We start from the raw sequence: 21,798 nt of genomic DNA, 5'->3' as shown, positions 1-21,798 counted from the left end.
CTTTAAATACCCCTTCAAACCTCTTCAACTATGATTGTTAGATTGCTGTTGAACGAATTCCTGAACACTCTCTATCCTCCGCCGGAGATGGCGCTTAAATCAGCGTCCACCATCCTAAACTACTCAGCCGATGGTGTCGACATCCTTAGGCAGCATACCAACGTCAACCAAACACATTACATGACTCCAAATCTAGCAACAAAGGCGTTATTAGGCTTATTTTCTCGAAATTAATCTTCGTTTATAGCAGATCTAAAATCAAAATCACAAATTTTCAAAAGTTTGAAATAAGTAACGCGCCGGAAAATCAGAATTAGATGACGAGTAGGATGAAGTGTGTCGCCAGAGAAGGGAAGTGATGGCTGGAGGAATGAGAGTGTTATCGCCGGCGGTTGAAACAAGTTCTGGTGAGAGGGAAAGACAGGTATGGTGAGTGAGTTGGTCGCCTGACGTCGCCGGAAATTGATAGTGTCGTTTGAGTCGCCGGCGCCGGCAGCCCGTAAAAGTGCAGGTGAAACTCCGGTGGCCGGAATCGAAGTCGGACTGTAGAAATTGAGAGCTATGTAGTTGAAGCATTGTAGAAACTTGGTGGGTCGTTGAATATATGAGTAGGTGGGGACCGTTGGTTTGGCTAAGTATAGCTGCTTAGGTTAGTTCGTAGGTTCGCACGGAACTTTAGGTTCGCACAGGATCCTATATATATATATATATATATATATATATATATAGAGGCAAGTTCTAATGAGTCCATAAAAAATGGTGAGTCCACTAAGTCCTAATCCTAACCATTGATCTCTAAAATTGATGGTTGAGATTTTAAAAATTTAAGATGAAAACTTTAATGTTTTAAAAATGAAACTTTAATGTATGAGTTTAACTTTATTCCTTTAAAATTATAACTTTAATATTTAAGGTCATTTTATATACAAAAGTTATAATTTATGTTACCATTTTTTATTTTAAATTTATAAAAATGATTTTTGAGTGTAATTTTATTGTTTTATGAATGAAACTTTAATGCTAAAAGTTTAAACTTTAATTTTTTTAAACAATTTTTAATATAAAAAATTAAAATTATTTAATTTTACCGATTTATAAACGTAACTTTAATGTTTTACGAGTGAAACTTTAATACTAAAAATTAAAATTTTAATTTTTTTAGCCAGTTTTTTATATAGAAATTTTTTTTTTTTTTTAATTTTACAGATTTATAAATGTAACTTTAATGTTTTACGAGTGAAACTTTAATACTAAAAATTGAAACTTTAATTTTTTTAGCCAGTTTTTTATATAGAAATTTTTTTTTTTTTTAATTTTACAGATTTATAAATGTAACTTTAATGTTTTACGGGTGAAACTTTAATGCTAAAAATTGAAACTTTAATTTATTTAGTCAATTTTTTATATAAAAATTTGAATTTATTTAATTTTACAGATTTATAAATGTAACTTTAATGTTTTACGAGTAAAACTTTAATGCTAAAAAATTGAAACTTCAATATTTTTAAACAATTTCTAATTTTAAATTCTTTAAAAATATTCTAATTTTATGAATAAAACTTTAATGTTTTAAACTCACAACTTTAGTCATAGTTTTTGAAACTTTATTTGTTTTTAAGATTATATTTTATAATAATTTGAATTTATGAAATTTAAGTCCTTGACAAATATAATAGTCCCATGTAAATGAAACTTTAGTCCATAGGAGCGCAACTTTAGTCCATAGGAGCGCAACTTTAGTCCATATAAATGAAACTTTAGTCCATATAAATGTAACTTTAACACATTCCGCTGAAACTTTATTTTAATAACCATCCACAAGGCGTTTTGTTTATCGGAGGCGTTTGACTTAGTTGAGGTCGTTTGCAGAACCTCGTTTCGGATTCATGTGGTTTGTCTGCCTCCTCTGCATCTAGATTATTTCTATTTATTTACCCACAGTAGCATAATTCGCGTGGTTCCTTTGGCCTGCCATTTGTTTAATAAACTCCAAGGGTATGTTTAGAGTAATTGGACTGATAATTTCATGGTGCCGCCATCACGCACCACACATGAAAAAAAAAAGAAGAAAAAAGACAACCACGACAGCCAACACCGTAATCTGAAAAAAAAAAAAAAAAAGGAGACAAGGGAGAGGCGGCAGCCACGACCGCCACCAACACCCCCACATGACCCACCAAAACCGCCACCAACACCCCCACCACGACTGTAATCTGAAAAACACAAAAAAAAAAAAAAAAAACGAACGGAGAAGCGAAAGAGGCGGCAGCAACAACCGCCACCAACAACCCCACATGACCCACCACACTCCACAAACACGAATCATTTTATCAAATCTGGGAAAAAACCAAAAAAAAAAAAAAAAAGGAGAAAGGAGGACGGCAGGGGACGGCAGGGAACGGCGGGGAAGAGTTGTGGTGGCCGAGGGACGCAGACGACTGGCGGCGAAGAGAAATGGTGGCGGCGGCGGTTGGGGAGGATATGCGGTGGTGGCGGGGTGGGAGGAGGAAGAGGAGAGAAGAGGAGAGGTATTTTAGAGAGAGAAGTGGGAGGGAGGCAACTGAAATGAATGAATGAATGAGTTAGGGTTTTTTTGGTTTTATATGTATTTTTTTTTCAGAATTAATCTTAGCCATTGATTTCGTTATAATCTAATGGTTAAGATTAGGACTCATGGACTCATCTAAGGGAGATGGACTCATTTGAACCTAATTCTATATATATATATATATATATATATATATATATATATAGTGTAAAGTTCTTATAAGTCCTTACATCAAATTGAGTCCCTTAGTCCTTCTAAGGGCCTTAGGATGAAGGGGATGAAGGGATAAGATTGCATCTCAATGAAGGGCTAGAAATGAATCTAGCTAATATCCCTCCCTAATCATTCCTAATCCCCTCCTCATTCTAATCCCCTCTCTTTAACCACTCCTCATCCCTCACTAATCATTCAGTTTCACTCATTTCATTTCCTCTCATTCTCTCTCAATAATAAAACCCAAACAAAACCAAAGCAAAAAATAAAACCCAAACAAAAAAAATTAAAATCCCCTGATCACTCCTTCTCATTCTCACTTCCTTCCTCCGGCGACCCAACGCACGGCCTCCACCACCGTCCTTTTCCCTCTTCCTTCCTCCGGCGACCCAACCCACGGCAACCCCTCCTTCCTCCGGCGCCTCCAACCCACAATCCAGATCTGGCCACCAACCAGTTCTCCACACGCACCACCCAAACCACCGTTATACACAAGCCTTTTTATATCTTAAAGTTTGATTCAAAACTCAACCATAAGCAGAATAAAAACAACATAGCCAACAAACAAGTGTAAAAAGCTTCTGATTCATTAGACAATTAGAATGTCATTCACATAATATAACATGTTCACTGTGGATATAAGTCCTCAGAGAACACTCCACTAAAAATAGTATCTTCTTGCCTCTTTTGTGGAATTTGTATAGCCGTATAATAACTGATGAATTTGAGGTGACCACCACCGGGTTTATTGGCGGGTCATGGTCCCTTGCCCAGATCTGATTTCGTTTTTCGTTTTTGCTCTTTTTTCAGTTTTGATTTCGTTTGTTTTGGTTTTGATCTCGTTAATTTTCGTTTTGATTTCGTTTATTATTGCGTTTAATTTTAGTAATTTCGTTTATTATTGCTTTTTTTTCAGATTTCGAGTTCTAGATCTCGTTTTTCCAGATTTTTTTTATTTCTTTTTTGATTTTTTTTAATAAGATCTTATTGTTGGTTGTTTCAATTTTAGTTCTCGCTTTTTTAGTTTCGGTTTTTTTTTTATTTCAAGATTTGTTTTTTGAGATCTTTTTGCATTTTTTTTTAAAAAAAAACTGTCTCTTGTTATTTCTGGAATTTGTTGGTGAGATTTGGTATTTTGATTTTTATTTTGATGTTTTGGGTTTTTATATTCACATTAGTTACACTTTTTTGTTGTTAAAATTACACTTATCGTCATTAAAGTTACACTTTTTTCTGTTACAATTACACTTTTTCCTATTAAAGTTACAATTACACTTTTTCCTGTTAAAATTACACTTTTTTCTACTACAATTACACTTATTTCTATTATAATTACACTTTTTTTGTTAAAATTACACTTTTTTTGGTTAAAATTACACTTTTTTGGTTAAAATTACCCTTATTTCTGTTATAATTACACTTTTCCCTGTTAAAATTACACTTTTTTCTAATACAATTACACTTTTTTTTTTCTACAATTACACTTTTTTTTGGTTAAAATTACACTTTTTTTGGTTAAAATTACACTTTTTTTGTTAAAATTACCCTTATTTCTAATATAATTACACTTTTCCATGTTAAAATTACACTTTTTTCTATTACAATTACACTTTTTTCTGTTACAATTACACTTTTTTTGTTACAATTATACTTTTTCCTATTAAAATTATACTTTTTTCCATTACAATTACACTTATTTCTGTTACAATTACACTTTTTTACTTTAAAATTACACTTTTTTACTTTAAAATTACACATTTTTCGGTTAAAATTACACTTTTTCCTGTTAAAATTACACTTATCTCTATTAATGACTAAAGTTACACTCTTGGACTAAAGTTAGACGGACTAATTTGGATTATTTGGACAATTTGGACTAACTAATTTGGACAATTTGGACAATATGGACTAACTAATTTGGACAATTTGGACAATATGGACTAACTAATTTGGACTATTTGGACTAATTAATGGAGTTATTTACGACTAAATTGAATACAATATTTACAACTAAATTTGGACTAAATTTATACAATTTTGGACTGAAAATACACTATTTACGAATAATTTTGAACTAATAATACACTATTTACGACTAAATTTAGAGTAAATTACACAATTTGAACTAAAGTTACACAATTCATTTATTTTGAGTCATTGAGATTGTGAAATTTCAATAATTGTCCACTAAAGTGTAACTTAGTAAATTGATAGTGTGTGTATCTTTTATCATTTTATGAGTGTAATTTTAGTCCAAAAAAGTGTAATTTTAGTCCAAAAAAGTGTAATTTTAGTCTACAAATGTGTAACTTTAATCCACAAATGTATAACTTTAGTCTACAAAAGTGTAATTTTAGTCAACGGAAGTGTAATTTTAGTCCATAAAAGTGTAATTTTAATCCAAATTGTATAACTATAGTCCAAATTCGTGTATCTTTAGTCCAAATTGTGTAATTTTAGTCAAAATTTGTGTAATTTCAGTCCAAATTGTTCTAACTTTTGTCCAAAAGCGTAACTTTAGTCATTGAGAAGGTAACCTTAGTAGAGATAAATGTAACTTTAATAATAGAGATAAATGTAACTTTAATGAAGACAAGTGTAATTTTAAACGAAAAAAGTGTAATTTTAACGGAAAAGTGTAATTTTAAACCGAAAAAAGTGTAATTTTAACAGAAAAAAGTGTAATTTTAACGGAAAAAAGTGTAATTTTAACAAGGAAAAAACTGTGATTTTCACCAAAAAAGTGTAATTTTAACGGAAAAAAGTGTAATTTTAACCGATAAAGTAATTTTAATAGATCCTAAATCACATAATACCAAAAGAAAATTTTAAATACGAAATTTGCCAAATATATATAACAAGACGGATATTAACAAAGTGATATCAACAAGAAAAAAGTAAAAAATGAGATTTCATAACTAATAGATTTAGTACTATAATTTTAACCGGAAAAAAAAGTGAAATTTTAACACAAAAAAGTGTAATTTTAACGGAAAAAAGTGTATTTTTAACAAGGAAAAAACTGTGATTTTAACCCAAAAAAAGTGTAATTTTAACGGAAAAAAGTGTAATTTTAACGAAAAAAAGTGTAATTTTAACCCAAAAAAAGTGTAATTTTAACGGAAAAAAGTGTAATTTTAACGGAAAAAAGTGTAATTTTAACGAAAAAAGTGTAATTTTAACCGATAAAGTAATTTTAATAGATCCTAAATCACACAATACCAAAAGAAAATTTTAAATACGAAATCAAATTATAATTTGTAAGAATGTCAATAACCCGAAAAAAAAAGACCAAAACATGAAAATTGAAAAACAAAAAAAAAAAACGGAAATGAACAAAAAAATACGGAGATGGGTCAAAAAAAACAAAACGTAAACTACAAAACGGAAATGAAAAAAAAAAGACCAAAACATGAAAATTGAAAAAAAAAATAACAAAACGGAAATGAACAAAAAAAAACGGGTCAATGAAAATTGATCTATTTTAGTAGATCTAAGATTAAAATAAAAAAACTCACAAATTTAAAACAATATTATATAGCAAGACGATATAAGGAGAAAAAAACAACAAAAAAATAAATAAAAAGAACACCCAAACATCAAGTTTAAAAAAAAAAAAAAAAAAAAAATTAAAAAAATGATGTCGTGGCGGCGGCGGCCGTGGTGGTGGTGGCGGGGGTGGCGACTGTGGTGGTGTCCGGTGGGTGGTGGTAGGTGAATGAAGAATAGATGAGTAATTGATTTATTTGGATTTTTTGGGTTTTTTATTTGTTTGGTTTTTTGGGTTTTTTTTTTCTTGGGTTTTTTTAGAGAATATGGAGAAGTGAGATATAGATAGAGAATGAGGAGATGTGATAATGAGAGGTTAATGATTAATGATGAGAACTAATGGAGTTAATAAGAAAATTAGAGGAAGAGAGCAAAATTAGAGGATTAACCATCTTTTTGCGTTTCATCCTATCCCTTCATTTTCAAGATCCAAAGGCTCACAATGAGACTCATGGACTCAAATGTAAGAGGTGGACTTACTTGATCTTATTACTATATATATATATATATATATATATATATATATATATATATATATATATATATATATATATATATATATAGAGCAAAGTTCTTCTAAGTCCCTTTTTTTTTTTTGAGTCCATAAGTCCCTCCCACAACCCTTGGATCATCCATGGTGGAAGGTTGAGATTGAAAGCAAAAAACACACTTAACACTAATGAATTCACTTCTCTCTCTAGTTTTAATAATACATTCACTAATTCATTATCATACACAATTAACACCATATTTTGTCTTATACTTCAAAGTTTATGAAAATTTTGTTAACATTTTTCCTGTTTCGGTTTTTTTCGTTTTTTTTTTTTCGAGACAAGTTTTCGACTGTTTCGTTTTTTTTTTCGAGACAATTGTAATTTTACGAGTGTAATTCTAACAGCAAAAAGTGTAATTTTAAGAAATATTTTCGAGAATTTATCATTTTACAAGTTTAACTTCAATCTTTTCCGAGTGATTTTAACGAATAATATTTTGAATTTTTGTCATTTTATCACAAGTTATTGTAATTTAGCATTTTACGAGTGTTATTTTAATGACAAAAAGTGTTATTTTAGTCCAGGTAAGTGTAATTTCAGTCCAATAAGATTGTTATTTTTAGTCAAGGAGAATGTAATTTTAGTCCAGAAAAGTGTAATTTTAGTCCGAGAAAAGTATAATTTCGGTCCATGAGTCCATAGTCCATTGAGAGTGTAACATTAGTCCAATGAGAATATGAGAATATGACCAAGTCCATTAAGAGTGTAATTTTAGTCCAATAGAGGTAAATGTAATTCTAACAGAAAAAAGTGTAATTCTAACAACAAAAAGTGTAATTCTAACAACAAAAAGTGTAATTTTAGCCGAAAAAAGTGTTATTCTAGCAAAAAAAAAGTGTAATTTTAACAGAAAAAAGTGTAATTCTAACAACAAAAAAGTGTAATTTTAGCCGAACAAAGTGTTATTCTAGCAAAAAAAAGTATAATTCTAACAACAAAAAGTGAAATTTTAGCCGAAAAAAGTGTTATTCTAGCAAAAAAATGTATAATTTTAACAGAAAAAAGTGTAATTTTAATGGAGAAAAGTGTGATTTTAACAGAAAAATGTGTAATTCTAACAACAACAAAAAAAATGTAATTTTAGCAGAAAAAGTGTAATTTTAGTCGAAAAAAGTGTTATTCTAGCAGGAAAAAGTGTTATTCTAGCCGAAAAAAGTGTTATTCTAGCAAAAGAAAGTGTAATTTTAATAAAAAAAAGTGTAATTTTAATGAAAAAGTGTAATACCTTAAAAATTAAACTATATTTTAAATATATCTAAGATTAAAATCAACAAATAATCTTAGATCTATTTTGTACATCTAAAACTAAAATAAAAATATCTCACAAAATAAAAATAAGAACTAAGAAAAAAAATATAAAGAAAATATTTCATATTTAGTAGATTTAATATTAAAATCAAAATTCTTTTCAAAAACTTACAACTAAAATATACCAAAAAAATGATATAAGTCCTCCTCCCTCATCTCGTGTTTAAAAAAATGATATTTGGATCATATTTTACAACAATAACCACCACCATTCTTTTTTAGAAAAATAGATAAGAAATTAGAAAAAAAAAAAAAAAAAAAAAAAAAGGCAACCACACGTCCACTGTTCCACACCCATAAACAAACACAAAAACAAAAAAAGAGAACCCTACCTCTAAAAAGTAGATCTAAAAAAGAAAAAAGAAAAGAAAAAGTCAAAAGCAAAAAAAAAAAGACCGTGAGATTGAAGAAAGAAGAAGAAAAAAAAGAAGAAAGAAGAAGAAAAAGTCAAAAGCAAAAAAAAAAGACCGTGAGATTGAAGAAAAAACAAAACAAAAAAAACAAACTCACTGCAAAACAACCGTGAGATTGAAGAAAGAAGAAGAAAAAAAAGAAAAAAAAAGAAAAAAAAAAAGAAGACGGCGGCAGATCTGGAAAAAAGAGAAGGGGAGGGCGGTGGAGGAAGGAGGTCGTGGTTGTTTGTGTGTGCGGTGGTGGACGTGTGATGGTGGTGTTGTTGTCGCGGTGGGGTGTGGGGTGTGCGGCTGGTGTGGGGGTGTGCGGCGGTGTGGTGGATGTGGGGTGTGGGGTGTGCGGCTGTGTGGGGAGTGTGGGTTGTGGTTGTGTGGTGGTGTGGTGGTGTGGCGGGAGGCGGTGGTTGTTGTGGGGTGTGCGGCGGTGTGGTGGGTGGAGTGGGGTGGTAGTGTATGAAATAATTTGATTTTTTTTGGTTAGGATGAGAGTATTTTTTTGTGTTTTGAATTAATTTGGGTTTTAGAGAGGGAGTAGGGAAATGAATTGTGTGAATGAGAGAGAAGTTGGTGGAAAAATAAATCTTATATAGTGGATTAAAATTTAATTAGTATGGATTAGTAAAGTAGAGAGGGGAAGTGTTTAATTAGACATTAACCATCCTTTTTTTTGTTTCCAATCTCAACCCTCCATCTTCCTCATCCAATGGCTATAAGGAGGACTTATGGACTCAAGTGTAAGACATATAATTCAAATGATCTTATCACTATATATATATATATATATATATATATATATATATATATATATATATATATATATATATATATATAAACAAGATCCAAGATCTGGTGAGTCAGGGGTTTTAAATGAGTCCGTCCTACCATTTTAGACTAGCAGACAAGCCAGATTACGCCATGTTATACCCTTCTTCAACTTGTATCAATAACAAATCAGGGTTTGCTTGGATTGAGGGTAACGGGGGAGAATGAATATATAAGGTACGTTTTCCATGTGGGTTTGCTTGGATTGAGGGTAACGGGGGAGAATGAATATATAAGGTACGTTTTCCATGTTTGGTATGAGGGTAATTATTCACACCTCCCGAATCTATTACCATCATGAAGGGGCAATACATTACCCACCCTCCCCCATGGGTAATGATTAAGGGAGTAAAACATCTACCCAGTAATCATTACTCATATGCCAAACCTATCTTCAAGGAACTCATTACCCAAGTAATTAACTTCCCCAGTAATTATCGCCCAGTTATTTACCCAAGTAATCAAGTGGTACTTTCAGTATCACCGTTCTCATTTTGTAAGCCATACTAAATTTTAGGAGACATAAATGTATAATGATACCGTATATATCAATATTAGCCGTGGTGGCCGTATCAGATTTTCTATACGAGACTAGTTTATTTATCAATAAAAAAAGGGTTAAAACTAACCGATCCGAGAAGAAAAAAATTGAAGGAATATATTTTGGTTGCACCGCCTGAATCGGTTGCGGCTCATATACACGACACAGCTAATGAATTCCGTACATATGAAGGTTCATTCTCCTATAACTAAGAGTATACTGCGCTAAAAATAGCCGTCATCTGACGATACCTCATACGTATAGGGTGCCTGTATTTAATACAGTTTGTTAGGCTGCAGATATTGATCACAACAAGAACTACGTATAAAATAATCTTTTATATCTTTCGACTACTGTAGATGACATGTATGATGATAGTGTGGCAAACAATTGAATATTTGTATCCGTAAACGATGGCTAGCAGGGGAGAACGTAGAAATAATATTTTGAGTAGCGAATTTTCTCCGTGTTGTAATAGAAAGTGAAAAGAAAATGAGAGTTAAGGTCTCATATTTAAGAATTTTTGGATAGCGAAAATCGATAATCTTAACTATTATTTGGAAATTGGGGTAGCGAGTGATACCATACTACTAGGTCGGTTCCCCTGACAATAGATACCGTCTTTGTTTGAAGGCCTTTATTCGAAAGGTTGGTGAAAGAAAATAAAAAGATTCACGTGTTAACATGGCAGGTCATGCAAATCGCATGATTAAGAGAAAATGTAGTGTATGTATCAACATTTGAAGACTGTTTTTATCAGCGTCAAATTTACTTGAGTGATGGGCAATCTTATTAAACAGGTGAATACCATCTAGATCTTATAGTAAGCTATGGAGCAGTCCCTGTCATAGTCCCAAGAGTGAATGGTGTAAGCATGCTGCTTGAGAGTTTTGAGCCAGTCCATGGCGTACTCCTTTGCGAAGGTGAAGACATAGACCCATCTCTTTATGAGTCCAACTTATCCAGCTTCTCTCCCGAGGAACTCGAAGAGATCAAGCAAGCACACATTAGTGACACAACCATTGATCGAGAGAAAGACTCGATTGAGCTAGCTTTAGCTAAGCTTTGCCTGGAAAGAAACATACCTTACTTGGGCATATGCAGGGGATCTCAAATCCTTAATGTTGTTTGTGGCGGTACCCTTTACCAAGATGTCGAGAAGGAGCTCTCGAGGAATTGTGATGAGAGCCAGAGAGTGGCGCATATGGACTACGACAATTACGATGGACATAGACATGTGGTTAATGTGGCGGAGAACACACCTTTGCACCATTGGTTCAAGGAGTCTTTGGATGAAAGTGAAAAAATGGAGATTATGGTTAATAGTTATCACCATCAAGAAGTTAAGAAGTTGGCTCCCAGATTTGTGCCTATGGCTTTCGCTTCAGATGGTTTGATTGAAGGGTTTTATGATCCTGATACTTATAACCCTGAAGATGGTAAATTTATTGTAGGACTTCAATTTCATCCAGAGCGTATGCGACATCCTGATAGTGATGAGTTTGATTATTCTGGTTGCCCCTTTGCTTATAAGGTAACTCATTAACTCTTCCATTTGGTTAACATCATCATAGTTCAAACGATAAGTCGTGATAGATACAGGAATTTGTGAAGGCGGTGATAGCATACCAAAGAAAGCTAAGCTCCCAAGCGAGCGTGACAAGGGCTCCAAAGCTCAACCAAGAGCAGGAGTACAAGAGAAAGATGATTGTCCGAAGCTTCTCGATTGCTAAGGACATGTACATTGCAGGACAGACCAAGTTCAGTTCTGCAAAAGAATCAGAACTTGAACCAGGAGCCGTTTTCCTAGAGGTACGGTTTTATTAATAACTGCCACAGCTTGGTTTATCAAATTGTAGGCTCTGTCATTCGACTCCTACTATCACCTCAGCCACTCGACCCTCGAACATGTTACTAGACCACTTTATTCTGATTCTGACTAGCGTAGGTAAATGAAATGGTGGATTTGAGTTGTGCGCAAGGGTACATGTGCATCTCTACTAGAACAAATACGCACAAATCATAGATGCATACATACTGTTGAACTTTGTAACGATCATTTAATAACATCAAACTTGTACAGGAAAACACGGCCTGTAACGTGCTGAGTTTACAGCAAGAGAAGAGGCTAAAGCAAATAGGAGCAACGGTACGAAACGGACATGGGTACAAGAAATTGAAGGTAGGGGAGGAGAAGGAAAAGGTGGCGAGAACAATTATAGAGAAGATGTCAATAGAGCAATTATCTAATATGATGTCGTTTTACTACATGATGGGGCAGATATGTTCCGAGGTTTTGGAGACTAAGCTTCAAAATCTTCGACTGCTTAACCACGACGACAACCTTGAATAATTTATAAATATTACCGTTGTTTTGTGGCTTCTTCGTATCATGTTTTCAGTCAATCACTATTAGTGATCTTTTCAATCTACTACAAATTCAACGAATAGGAGTAACAGGATAGGGATGTATACAAGTATACAACGCGAGTACGTGATACTTTTTGTCTTTTTTTTGTGCTTAGTCATAACAGCCTCGGCAATTTGCGAAAGGGACATTTTGTAGCGAGCCAATGTCGGGTAAGGGTGGATACAAAACCCTCCTAACTGTTGCATCTTTCCGGGCACAGAAAATCGTCCATAGCATACTTAGCTGGACTTGTGTTCGGATCCATGTCCGGTTTAGTAAATAGGTTAAGCTAGTAAACAATCCAATCAAATCCTTATATCTAATTAACAAATGAATTTGGAAGGAAATGGAGACCTACGAGATAAATGAGCGTCCCTACAACATACGAAAAATTTCGAGCTCAACTCTAATGCTTCTTTCCCGTTCCCTTTCCATCCCGTCCATCTCATATTCCCAAATCCCACCCCATCAATGTTGTCCTAACTCCTAACACATTGTAAAGCTTAGACATGAAACTATGCCTTGCCTTGGTGCCGAAAATAGGTTCTCACCATTGACATCTCACTGAGCTGAGTGATTTCGATTGCAGGTTCTTTTTCTTTAAGTAGGTAACATTGCCAAAGCGGCCTTACCTTGGTGCCTCAAATCGGAAGTTTTTGCTTAAATAGGGTCGAAACCCAAACTATTTAACAAAATAGGGCGGGTTTCAAACTATTTACCAAAAATGGGTCCACGTCATCAATTCCGATTTTTTTATTTTTTTTTTTAATTTCATAGCATGTCGCTGTCCTGGACAGCGAGAAGTTGGTTCCATGTTTAAGTGTTTGACAACCTACATTCGTCGTCTCGGTTCTCCTTACTCCGACTACCAAATAATGAAATACAACCACCATTCTCTTCTTCTTACTTCCCTTAACATTTACACTTGGTTGTTTGAGTTATTTGCTCCATGGTTTCCGCAAAAAATGATCCGCAAGATCGCGGTTCACTAACTATTTCGGTTTCGAGAAATCCATTTATATTGATAGTGATATACAGTAGGAATTATGGATTTATGGTGATAGTGATATACAGTATTTAGTAATTACAGTGAGCTTTGAAAGGTACAATTTTGTTTCATGGGAAGCTTACTCAGAATCGTCGATCACGTTGCAACATGTAAAATTCAGCCATTTTGGTTTCGCTTTCGCTTTCGCAGCTAGCAACATAAATTGTTTGTGAACGGCGATATTGCGGGTCATTTTTTTTGGGTAAAACATGAAGCTAATTGTTAGGGGAAAAATTTACAATTTTTACCAAAGGACACGTGGCAGATACTGAGTGGAGAAGGGCAAGTGTGATGAGATTGGTGACTTGGCAAAATCAGGACCACAAGACAAAAAGCAAACAAACACACTTAGGAAAAGAAAAACGTCAGTCAAAGGAGGAAAAAGTCAGAGCAGTTATTTCCTCAAAAATAAGTAACCGTTCCAGGAATCTCGCAACGGGCGTCCAGGGCCCTGAAAAGAGGAAACCCTAAGAAGTCAACTATAAAGGTGGAAGAGCATGCAGCAGCAAGGGGATCGACGGAGAACTTTTTTCCGCATAGCTTACTAGAGAAAATACTATAATACTTCCTTACTTGCGAATTACTCTTGATTATAGTGCGATTATTGGCGGGATTCCGACTCCCCCCGCGGTTGTTCCACAACGGGTTTTCCGCGTCACCAAAACTCTCTCGCGTCATACTGTCTCCTTCGTTGTCTTTTACTTTTGCTCATAAATTTCTTTATTCACGCAAAATCGTAGACGATCACTTTGACCCTACAAGTTAATATCTAACCGGTAAAATTTACCCAAAACAATTTGGCGCCCACCGTGGGGCCTCAGTGATCAATCTCTCATAAAGTCGAAATTAAGCAATCCGTCTGTCATCATGTCTGGAGCCAGCGCAAGTTCGTCCAGCACCCAGGAGGTATCCTCTCAATCTTCTGGGGGAAGACCTCTTCCAGCGAGCACGGGATCAGTCACCGCACCATCAGCAGCCGGTCAGATGACCCCGGTCAGTGCCTCCACGAGAGCCATGCCGCCACCTTTCAAGCCACCCCAGGCGCCTAAGGCGTCAGCAGCACCCGGTGTTACGAGATCTAGCAGGAAAAGCGGCCCAGCGGGACCAGTTCGGGGAGATCGCATCGGGAGGAGTCCCAAAAAAGTCAGAAGCCTCATCACCAGACCCAATGCGAGTGGTGTTGGAAGGAATGGATACCCTGCACCGAGCCATCGAAAGCCTGAGGAAGGACAACCAAGACCTCAGGAACCAGATTGCAACAGTAACTAGGACCTCGTCAGCCGCGCTGCCTCCACCTTCTGAGGCCCCAGTTTCGGTCACCAGCGCGGGCCCCAGACAGATTCCATCGGAGCTGATCACCAGATTGGATCTTGAAGGAGTACCACCCAGAGGAGCCATCGAGCCACGGATTAGGATTCTTGTCTTTTGATCGCCAGTTCACTTGCGCCCAACCCTGGTAGTGTTTTGTCTAATAGTCAGCCAGGAACTAACTCGCAATCTTTTGTAGGAACAACCTCCCAGCAGGTGGCAGGATGGAATCCAGGACCCAGCATCGGCATGATGAACCCAGCAAGCGGACATCTCGCTGGAGGGACCTGGGTGGGAGGAATCTCTTCTCAACAGGCACTAGAATGGCAGCCAGGAACCATCATCCATGCAACACCTTTGGCAAGTCAGCCAGGCAGTCAGTTCCCAGGAGGAGCTTGGTTGGGAGGTACATCTGTTGGCTCTTTTCCGCCTGTCTCTAACCCTCTTGCAGAGCGAGCGACTTGCTTTGGAACAAAGAATAACGAGAATTGAGGACTGATGTACAGATTCGGGTGTAGCACGACCCCTGGAGAAGGTGACACGAGATAGCTACACGGACTCCCCTTTCGTGGATGACATAGCCTTGGTCGGTGTCCCGAAAGGATGCGTGCCGCCAGCCATGACACTTTACGACGGAACCACAGATCCTCTTGACCATATCAACCACTACAAGCAAAAGATGATGGTGATCACCGCGACAGGCTCCTTGAAAGAAGCCTGTATGTGTAAAGGGTTTGGATCCACCCTGTCCGGAGCAGCCTTGCAGTGGTTCGTCAGCCTGCCCAATAGGAGCATAACCTGCTTCGCCGACTTAGTCAATGCCTTCCACCAGCATTTTGCCAGCAGCCGCAGACCAGAAAAACAAACCAGTGACCTATACCGAATAGTGCAGGGACCTGAGGAGGCCACCAGAGATTTTCTGAACAGGTTCAACAGAGAGAAGGTGGCAATCCCTCGGTGCGACATAGCCACAGCCATAGAAGCTTTCCGCCAAGGGCTCCGCCAGGATTCAGACTTGTATAAAGATCTGACCAAGTACCCATGCACTACCTTCGAGGAGGTGCAGACAAAGGCAATTGCAGTCATGCGGCTGGAAGAAGACTTAGGGCCCAGGAGGGCAGCTTATGGCACATATCCTACATCCAGAAAGGCACCTGTGGAGAAGCAGAGTGAAAGTGCTAAACCCTACAGCAAACCCGTGAACAAAGTATCGGAGGGCTCAGGAGGAAAGAACAACTCAGAGCCACCTCCGAAAGTAAGTGAGTATAAATTCTCAACCAATCTTGCAGGTGTACTTAAATCCCTAAAGGAGATCCGGGGAGTCAGATGGCCTAGGAAGCGGGTTGACGAGCGTCCCAACGATAAAAGAGACTCCAGTAAAAGGTGCGAATATCATGATGACATCGGCCATGACACCGACGAATGCTACACCTTGAGGAAGGAAGTCAAATTCCAGTACGATCGAGGGAACCTGGACCACCTACTGCCAGGAGGCTCCACCAAAGTTCATTCCGCTACTCAGGTTCTGCCTACTCCTCCACCTGTGTGCACTAGAATTGTAAATGTTATTACGGGAGGCTCGGGAATTGTGCGGCCTGACCTATTCGGCTGAGCCCAAAAGACACGCCACACAAACCAAAGGAGATAAGCGAGTTTTCCGCAGAGTCACCGCCAGACCTCCCTGCGATCACCTTTGATGAAACAGACGCACAAAATGATCCAGAACAACACCACGACGCTCTGATCATCACCCTCCCCATAGGAAACTGTGAGGTACGGAAGATCCTGGTGGACACAGGAAGCTCCGTCAACCTGATTATGCTGGAAACACTGAAGGTCATGGGGTTCAGCGAGAAGGACTTAACAACGAAAGAGGTACCTCTAGTCGGTTTTAGTGGCGAAACGAAGCACTCTCTGGGAGAAATCGTCATCCCAACCTATGCCAAAGGAGTCAACAAGCAGGTAAGATACTTGGTTATCGATGGGCCCTCTACTTACAATGTGATTCTTGGCAGGCCCTGGATCCACGAAATGAAGGCGGTACCTTCAACTTACCACCAATGCCTGAAATTCCCAACGCCTTGGGGAGTGCAAGAGATACGTGGGGATCAAGAGGAAGCTAAGAATTGCTATAAGATAGCCCTAAAACCAACAGCCAGACCGCGGCAAAGATAGCAATTACAGAGCCGAGCATCCGGGAAGAATACGTCGAGCCACCTCAGCGAGCTAAACGAGATCGACTGGATGAACCGCAACTGAACGAACCATACTCATCGGGTCAGAATGCACAGGTAAAGTCCGTCAGGAACTTGTTCAATTATTAAGAGCTAACATGGATTGTTTTGCTTGGTCCCACAATGACATGGTAGGTATAGATCCAAGTATCATAACACACAAGCTGAGTGTGGACCCAAGCTATTAGCCTATCCAGCAGAAGAGGAGGAAGATTGCTCCAGAGAGGAACCAGGTCATAAACCAGGAGGTAGACAACTCATTTCTTTGGAAAAATCAGGGAAGTAAAGTACCCGGAATGGCTGTCTAATGTGGTGGTAGTCCCGAAAAAGAATGGCAAATGGAGGGTTTGTGTCGATTTTACGGACCTAAATAAAGCTTGCCCTAAAGACCCGTTCCCGCTGCCGCATATAGACGCTATGGTGGATGCCACAGCAGGCCACGAAATGCTCACATTCCTGGATGCTTGGAGTGGCTACAACCAGATTAAGATGCACCCGGATGATCAAGAGAAAACGGCATTCAGGTCAGAGCGAGGTATTTATTGTTATAACGTGATGCCCTTTGGTCTAAAGAATGCAGGTTCCACCTACCAGCGGCTGGTAAACACTATGTTCAAAGAGCAAATAGGCCGCACCATGGAGGTATACATCGACGACATGGTGGTGAAATCAAAGCAAGAAGCCCAGCACGTTGAACATCTGGCTGACACTTTCAGCACCCTGAGGAAATATGAAATGAAGCTGAATCCCTCGAAGTGCACTTTCGGAGTCTCTAGTGGGAAGTTCCTGAGATATATGGTCACCCAGAGGGGGATAGAAGCCAGCACTGATCAAATCAAGGCCATACTCCAGCTAGAGTCACCTCGAAAGCCGAAGGACGTGCAGCGTCTGACGGGACGGGTAGCTGCTCTGAACAGGTTCATAGCAAGGTCCTCAGACAGATGCAGGTTATTTTATGACATCCTGAGGAAGAGCCAGAAGTTCGAGTGGACGGAGGAGTATGAGGCAAAGACTCGCGAGCTGAAACGATATCCGAGCACTCCACCACTCCTATCGAAACCCAACCCGGAGAGCCCCGTCTTTGTACTCTCTCTCAAGAACGGAGGTGGTCACATCGGTCTGATGCTAGTTCGAGAGCAAGAAGGTGTACAAAGATCCAAAGATATACTATGTCGGTAAGTCCCCTGCTACCTGCAGAGACCAGGTACACCTCACTCGAAAAACTTGTACTTGCGCTAGTCACAGCCTCCTATAAGTTGCGACCTTATTTTGAATCCCATACTATCTCTGTGGTAACTAACTACCCTCTTAAGACTATAATGAGGAAACCAGAGTTATCAGGCAGAATGGCCAAGTGGTCCATACACCTGAGTGGCTACGATCTGAAATTCGAACCTCGGGCCGCAATCAAATCCCAGGCTCTAGCAGATTTTGTCTTCGATTTTTCCCCCTCCCTCCAGGCGCAGGCCGAAAAGGACATCCTCACCCTGGAGGAGGACAAAGGAGAGCAGATGTGGGAGCTGAATGTGGATGGAGCCTCAAATATGAAGGGAGCAGGAGTTGGTCTGGTCCTTAAGTCACCCCAAGGGGACCTGCTGGTCCAGGCAGTTCGGTGCGAATTCAAAGCTACCAATAACGAGGCAGAATATGAGGCCTTGATCTTGGGTCTACAGCTGGCTCTGGACCTAAAAATCAGGCACCTCCAGGTATACAGCGACTCCCAACTCATCGTGAACCATGTAAATAACTCTTATGCAGCTAGGGACCCCACTATGATGGCCTACCTGGAAATAGCGCAAGCGCTGAAACTCAGGTTCCAGACCTTCAACATTAAGCAAATCCCCAGGGACCAGAACGTGGAGGCTGATGCCTTAGCTGCCATGGGGGCAACATTCAAGGCAGGTACAATCTCCACCATACCTATCGTCCACGTACTAGAACCTGCAATATCAAAAGCAGAACAAGACAACGAAGGCACAGCTGGCTCACCACAATCACAGGAAAAAGGGGTGTTAGCAAACACCACCAGCTAAGAGGAGGTTGTAGATTGGAGAAAGCCTTATCAAGATTGGTTGCAGAACGACACACTTCCAGCAGACAAAAAAGAGGTAAGAAGCTTTAAAATGCGAGCTTCCATATTTGTGCTGATTGATGGTGTCTTGTTCAGGAAATCCCTCGCAGGACCCTACCTGAGGTGCCTGGATAAGGATGAAGCCCAGGCTGTTTTACATGCTATCCACAGTGGTGAATGTGGAAACCATGCAGGGGGAGCTGTCCAACAAGGCCCTCAGGCAGGGGTACTTCTGGCCCACGATGCGCAAGGATGCTATGGAATACGCGAAAAAGTGTGATGCCTGTCAAAGGCATGCACCAGTCAGCCACCAACCTGCAGAACCTCTGCACTTTTGATTATTTCTCCCTAGCCCTTTATGAAATGGGGAATGGACATAGTGGGCCGCTGCCCAAGGCACCAGGAAACAAGGTCTACATGCTTGCCATGACGGACTACTTCTCCAAATGGATAGAGGCAGAATCATTTTCCCAAGTTACCGAGGCCCAGGTGATATCTTTTATTAAACGCAACATCATCTGTAGGTTTGGTATTCCATCTGAAATAATATGCGATAATGGGTCTCAGTTTATTGGCAATAAGACGAAGCATTTTTTTGTGCTAGTTGGAACATTTCATTGCGAAGTCTACTCCCGAAACCCTCGGTCCAATGGCAGGCAGTCCAAAGAATAAAATCATAGTGGAAAACCTGAGAAAGAAGCTGGAAGAAATTGGGGGAAAATGGGCAGAAGAGCTACCACTAGTCCTGTGGGCTGACAGGACCACCCCTAAAGTAGCAACAGGGCAAACTCCCTTCAGCCTGGTATTCGGGGCTGAAGCAGTTATTCCTTCAGAGGTTAGGGTTCCTACCCACAGATACGGGTGCCTGACAGAGGAGCGAAACCAGGTGGAAATGGCAAGCGGTCTAGACACGGTGGATGAGCTCGAACCGGCGCCCGGATCGGGATGGCCTCGCACGTGCGGGACAAAGTGGCCAGAAGCTACAACAAAAATGTAAAGGTAAGGACCCTGCAGGTAGGAGACCTGGTCCTGAGAAAAGTCTTCCAGAACACTAAAAACCAGAGAGCAGGTAAATTTACCTACAATTGGGAAGGACCGTACCAGGTGGAAAGTATCGTCGGAAATGGAGCCTACAAGCTCATGATAATGGAAGGGCAAATGGTCCCAGATCGTGGAATATCATCCACCTAAAGAAATATTACATCTAAAGCGACTAGAACAGTCAGCAACCAGACATGCAAACACGACCCCACCAGGTTCCAGGTTTTGTTAGAATATTCTTGTCTTTCTAAGAGCCTCAATTTTCAAATAGAACTTTAAAATCCTTTTCAGAGCTTCCAAATTAAATCTTTTGACTTCAAATTATCAGACTATAATTTTCAGTATGCTTTAAACGAATTACTTTAAAATCTAAGTTTTATCAACAGTACGCTTCGGGCCTATTTTAAAAAAAAAAATTTGCACGCTCTAGAAGATAGGAGCCTGCAAAAGCTAATCTAGTGGAGTTTCTATGTCCCTACACAGAGAAGCATGGACTTATGGCTAAGTACCCACAGATCGGATGAACTAGGCTCCTGCAGTACTCAGCATCCGTGCAAGCGAGGTTCCTCTGAATAGAGGGGCAAGTAGATCCCAGAGCCTCCAATCAACAAAAGCCGGCAATAATACAACGAAAAAGGTGCACGCACGACAAAATAAAGGTACGCCAGAAAACGGCAGAATATTAACTAAAACGCCCGAAGCGGCAAAATATCAAAGTATGCCTTGCTCCCATGAGCAAGGCCAAAACACACCAAAAATTATCCAAAATATTAACAAAGTTTTATGCCACACAGGGCCCAGAAAACAGATACTAAAAACCAAAAGAAGCTGGTCCAGGAACCTCATTAATCCAGAAACACATGCTCCACCCCTGTATCCGGAGCAGGAACAGTCTCAGGAGCAGATTGAACAGTGGAGCCACCCTTAGGAGCCAGGCCTCCATCTGGACAGGTTCCACCTTGAACCTCTTCTTCTTCAGCAGCTGAAAAGTCGTCATCCTCCAGGGCGTCAATTTTAAAGTCCGACAGAATCCCCAGATCAACCTTCTCAGGAAAGGAATCAGCAAACAACCTCTCTTCTTCCTCCAGGTCCCAGGACAGATGCTTTCCCTCGTTGAACTCCTTGATGCAGGCGATCTTCATCTCCCAGGAGGAGCAAGCTGCAGCATCAGTCAGGGCCTTGGACAAGTTGGCCTTCTTTTCTTTCAAGACCTTGTTTTCGGCCGTCAGAGAGTTGTTAGCTTCCAGAACTTGAGCCATCTGCATCTCGGACTCCTTCAGACTGTTGCGAATGGAGCTCGCCTCCTCCCTGAGCTTCACCTTCTCCTTCATCTCGGTGTCTAGCTGACGGAGCAGGTCCTTCTTCTCTGATTGTCGACGGCGCACTTCGTCCTCAAGTTGGGCGAGCCTCTCGCGGAGGAGGAGCGATATTTGCAGCGACTAGGAAAAATCAGCAGGACAACAGTCAAAAAAAAAAAAGAGAGAGAGAGAGAAAGGTTTTACCTCAAAAGCATGTTCAGCATCCAGGTCTGACAGCTCCTTTGAAGACCTCTTCTCCAAAGATGAACGGGGACCAGGAAGCATCATCCGCTCCAAATAGGGCCAATGCCCCAAAGACCGAGAAAGACCGAAACCCTCAGGAAGTTTCATAGTCATCTCAGCAGGATGAACATTGGGGGTGTCATGGGTAGGAGGCCTAGTAAGTTCAGGGGGCAAGGACGCCAGGGGAGTAGCCTCGA

At 39.2% G+C, this 21,798-nt stretch overlaps 3 protein-coding genes across 3 annotated transcripts; all 3 read left to right on the top strand.

The window, feature by feature from the left end:
- The first annotated feature begins 10,632 nt into the window (after positions 1-10,632).
- On the top strand, positions 10,633-12,301 carry LOC141628154 (putative glutamine amidotransferase GAT1_2.1). The gene is made up of 4 exons (XM_074441330.1): positions 10,633-10,639; positions 10,749-11,482; positions 11,551-11,760; positions 12,032-12,301. Exons 1-4 carry the CDS (start codon positions 10,633-10,635, stop codon positions 12,299-12,301), a joined length of 1,221 nt encoding a protein of 406 aa, XP_074297431.1.
- Positions 12,302-18,267: 5,966 nt separating this feature from the next.
- On the top strand, positions 18,268-18,981 carry LOC141628153 (uncharacterized). Its single transcript, XM_074441329.1, has one exon. It carries the CDS (start codon positions 18,268-18,270, stop codon positions 18,979-18,981), a length of 714 nt encoding a protein of 237 aa, XP_074297430.1.
- Positions 18,982-19,298: 317 nt separating this feature from the next.
- Positions 19,299-20,210, top strand: LOC141628152 (uncharacterized). The gene is made up of 3 exons (XM_074441328.1): positions 19,299-19,508; positions 19,624-19,914; positions 20,034-20,210. Exons 1-3 carry the CDS (start codon positions 19,299-19,301, stop codon positions 20,208-20,210), a joined length of 678 nt encoding a protein of 225 aa, XP_074297429.1.
- Positions 20,211-21,798: the final 1,588 nt, after the last annotated feature.

This window comes from Silene latifolia, chromosome Y, assembly GCF_048544455.1.
Source record: "Silene latifolia isolate original U9 population chromosome Y, ASM4854445v1, whole genome shotgun sequence".
Classification (NCBI taxonomy): Eukaryota; Viridiplantae; Streptophyta; class Magnoliopsida; order Caryophyllales; family Caryophyllaceae; genus Silene; species Silene latifolia.
The sequence above is the reverse complement of the archived record's forward strand: the minus strand, read 5'-3'. Positions and strand labels throughout refer to the sequence as shown.

Coding starts and splice junctions, on each gene's coding strand:
- LOC141628152 (XM_074441328.1), top strand. CDS start 19,299: ATGCCTGTCAAAGGCATGCACCAGTCAGCCACCAACCTGCAGAACCTC. Junction 19,509..19,623: donor CCCAAGTTACCGAGGCCCAG/GTGATATCTTTT, acceptor TTTTTGTGCTAG/TTGGAACATTTCATTGCGAA. Junction 19,915..20,033: donor AGCGAAACCAGGTGGAAATG/GCAAGCGGTCTA, acceptor AGGACCCTGCAG/GTAGGAGACCTGGTCCTGAG.
- LOC141628154 (XM_074441330.1), top strand. Junction 11,483..11,550: donor GTTGCCCCTTTGCTTATAAG/GTAACTCATTAA, acceptor TGATAGATACAG/GAATTTGTGAAGGCGGTGAT. Junction 11,761..12,031: donor CAGGAGCCGTTTTCCTAGAG/GTACGGTTTTAT, acceptor AAACTTGTACAG/GAAAACACGGCCTGTAACGT.
- LOC141628153 (XM_074441329.1), top strand. CDS start 18,268: ATGAGGAAACCAGAGTTATCAGGCAGAATGGCCAAGTGGTCCATACAC.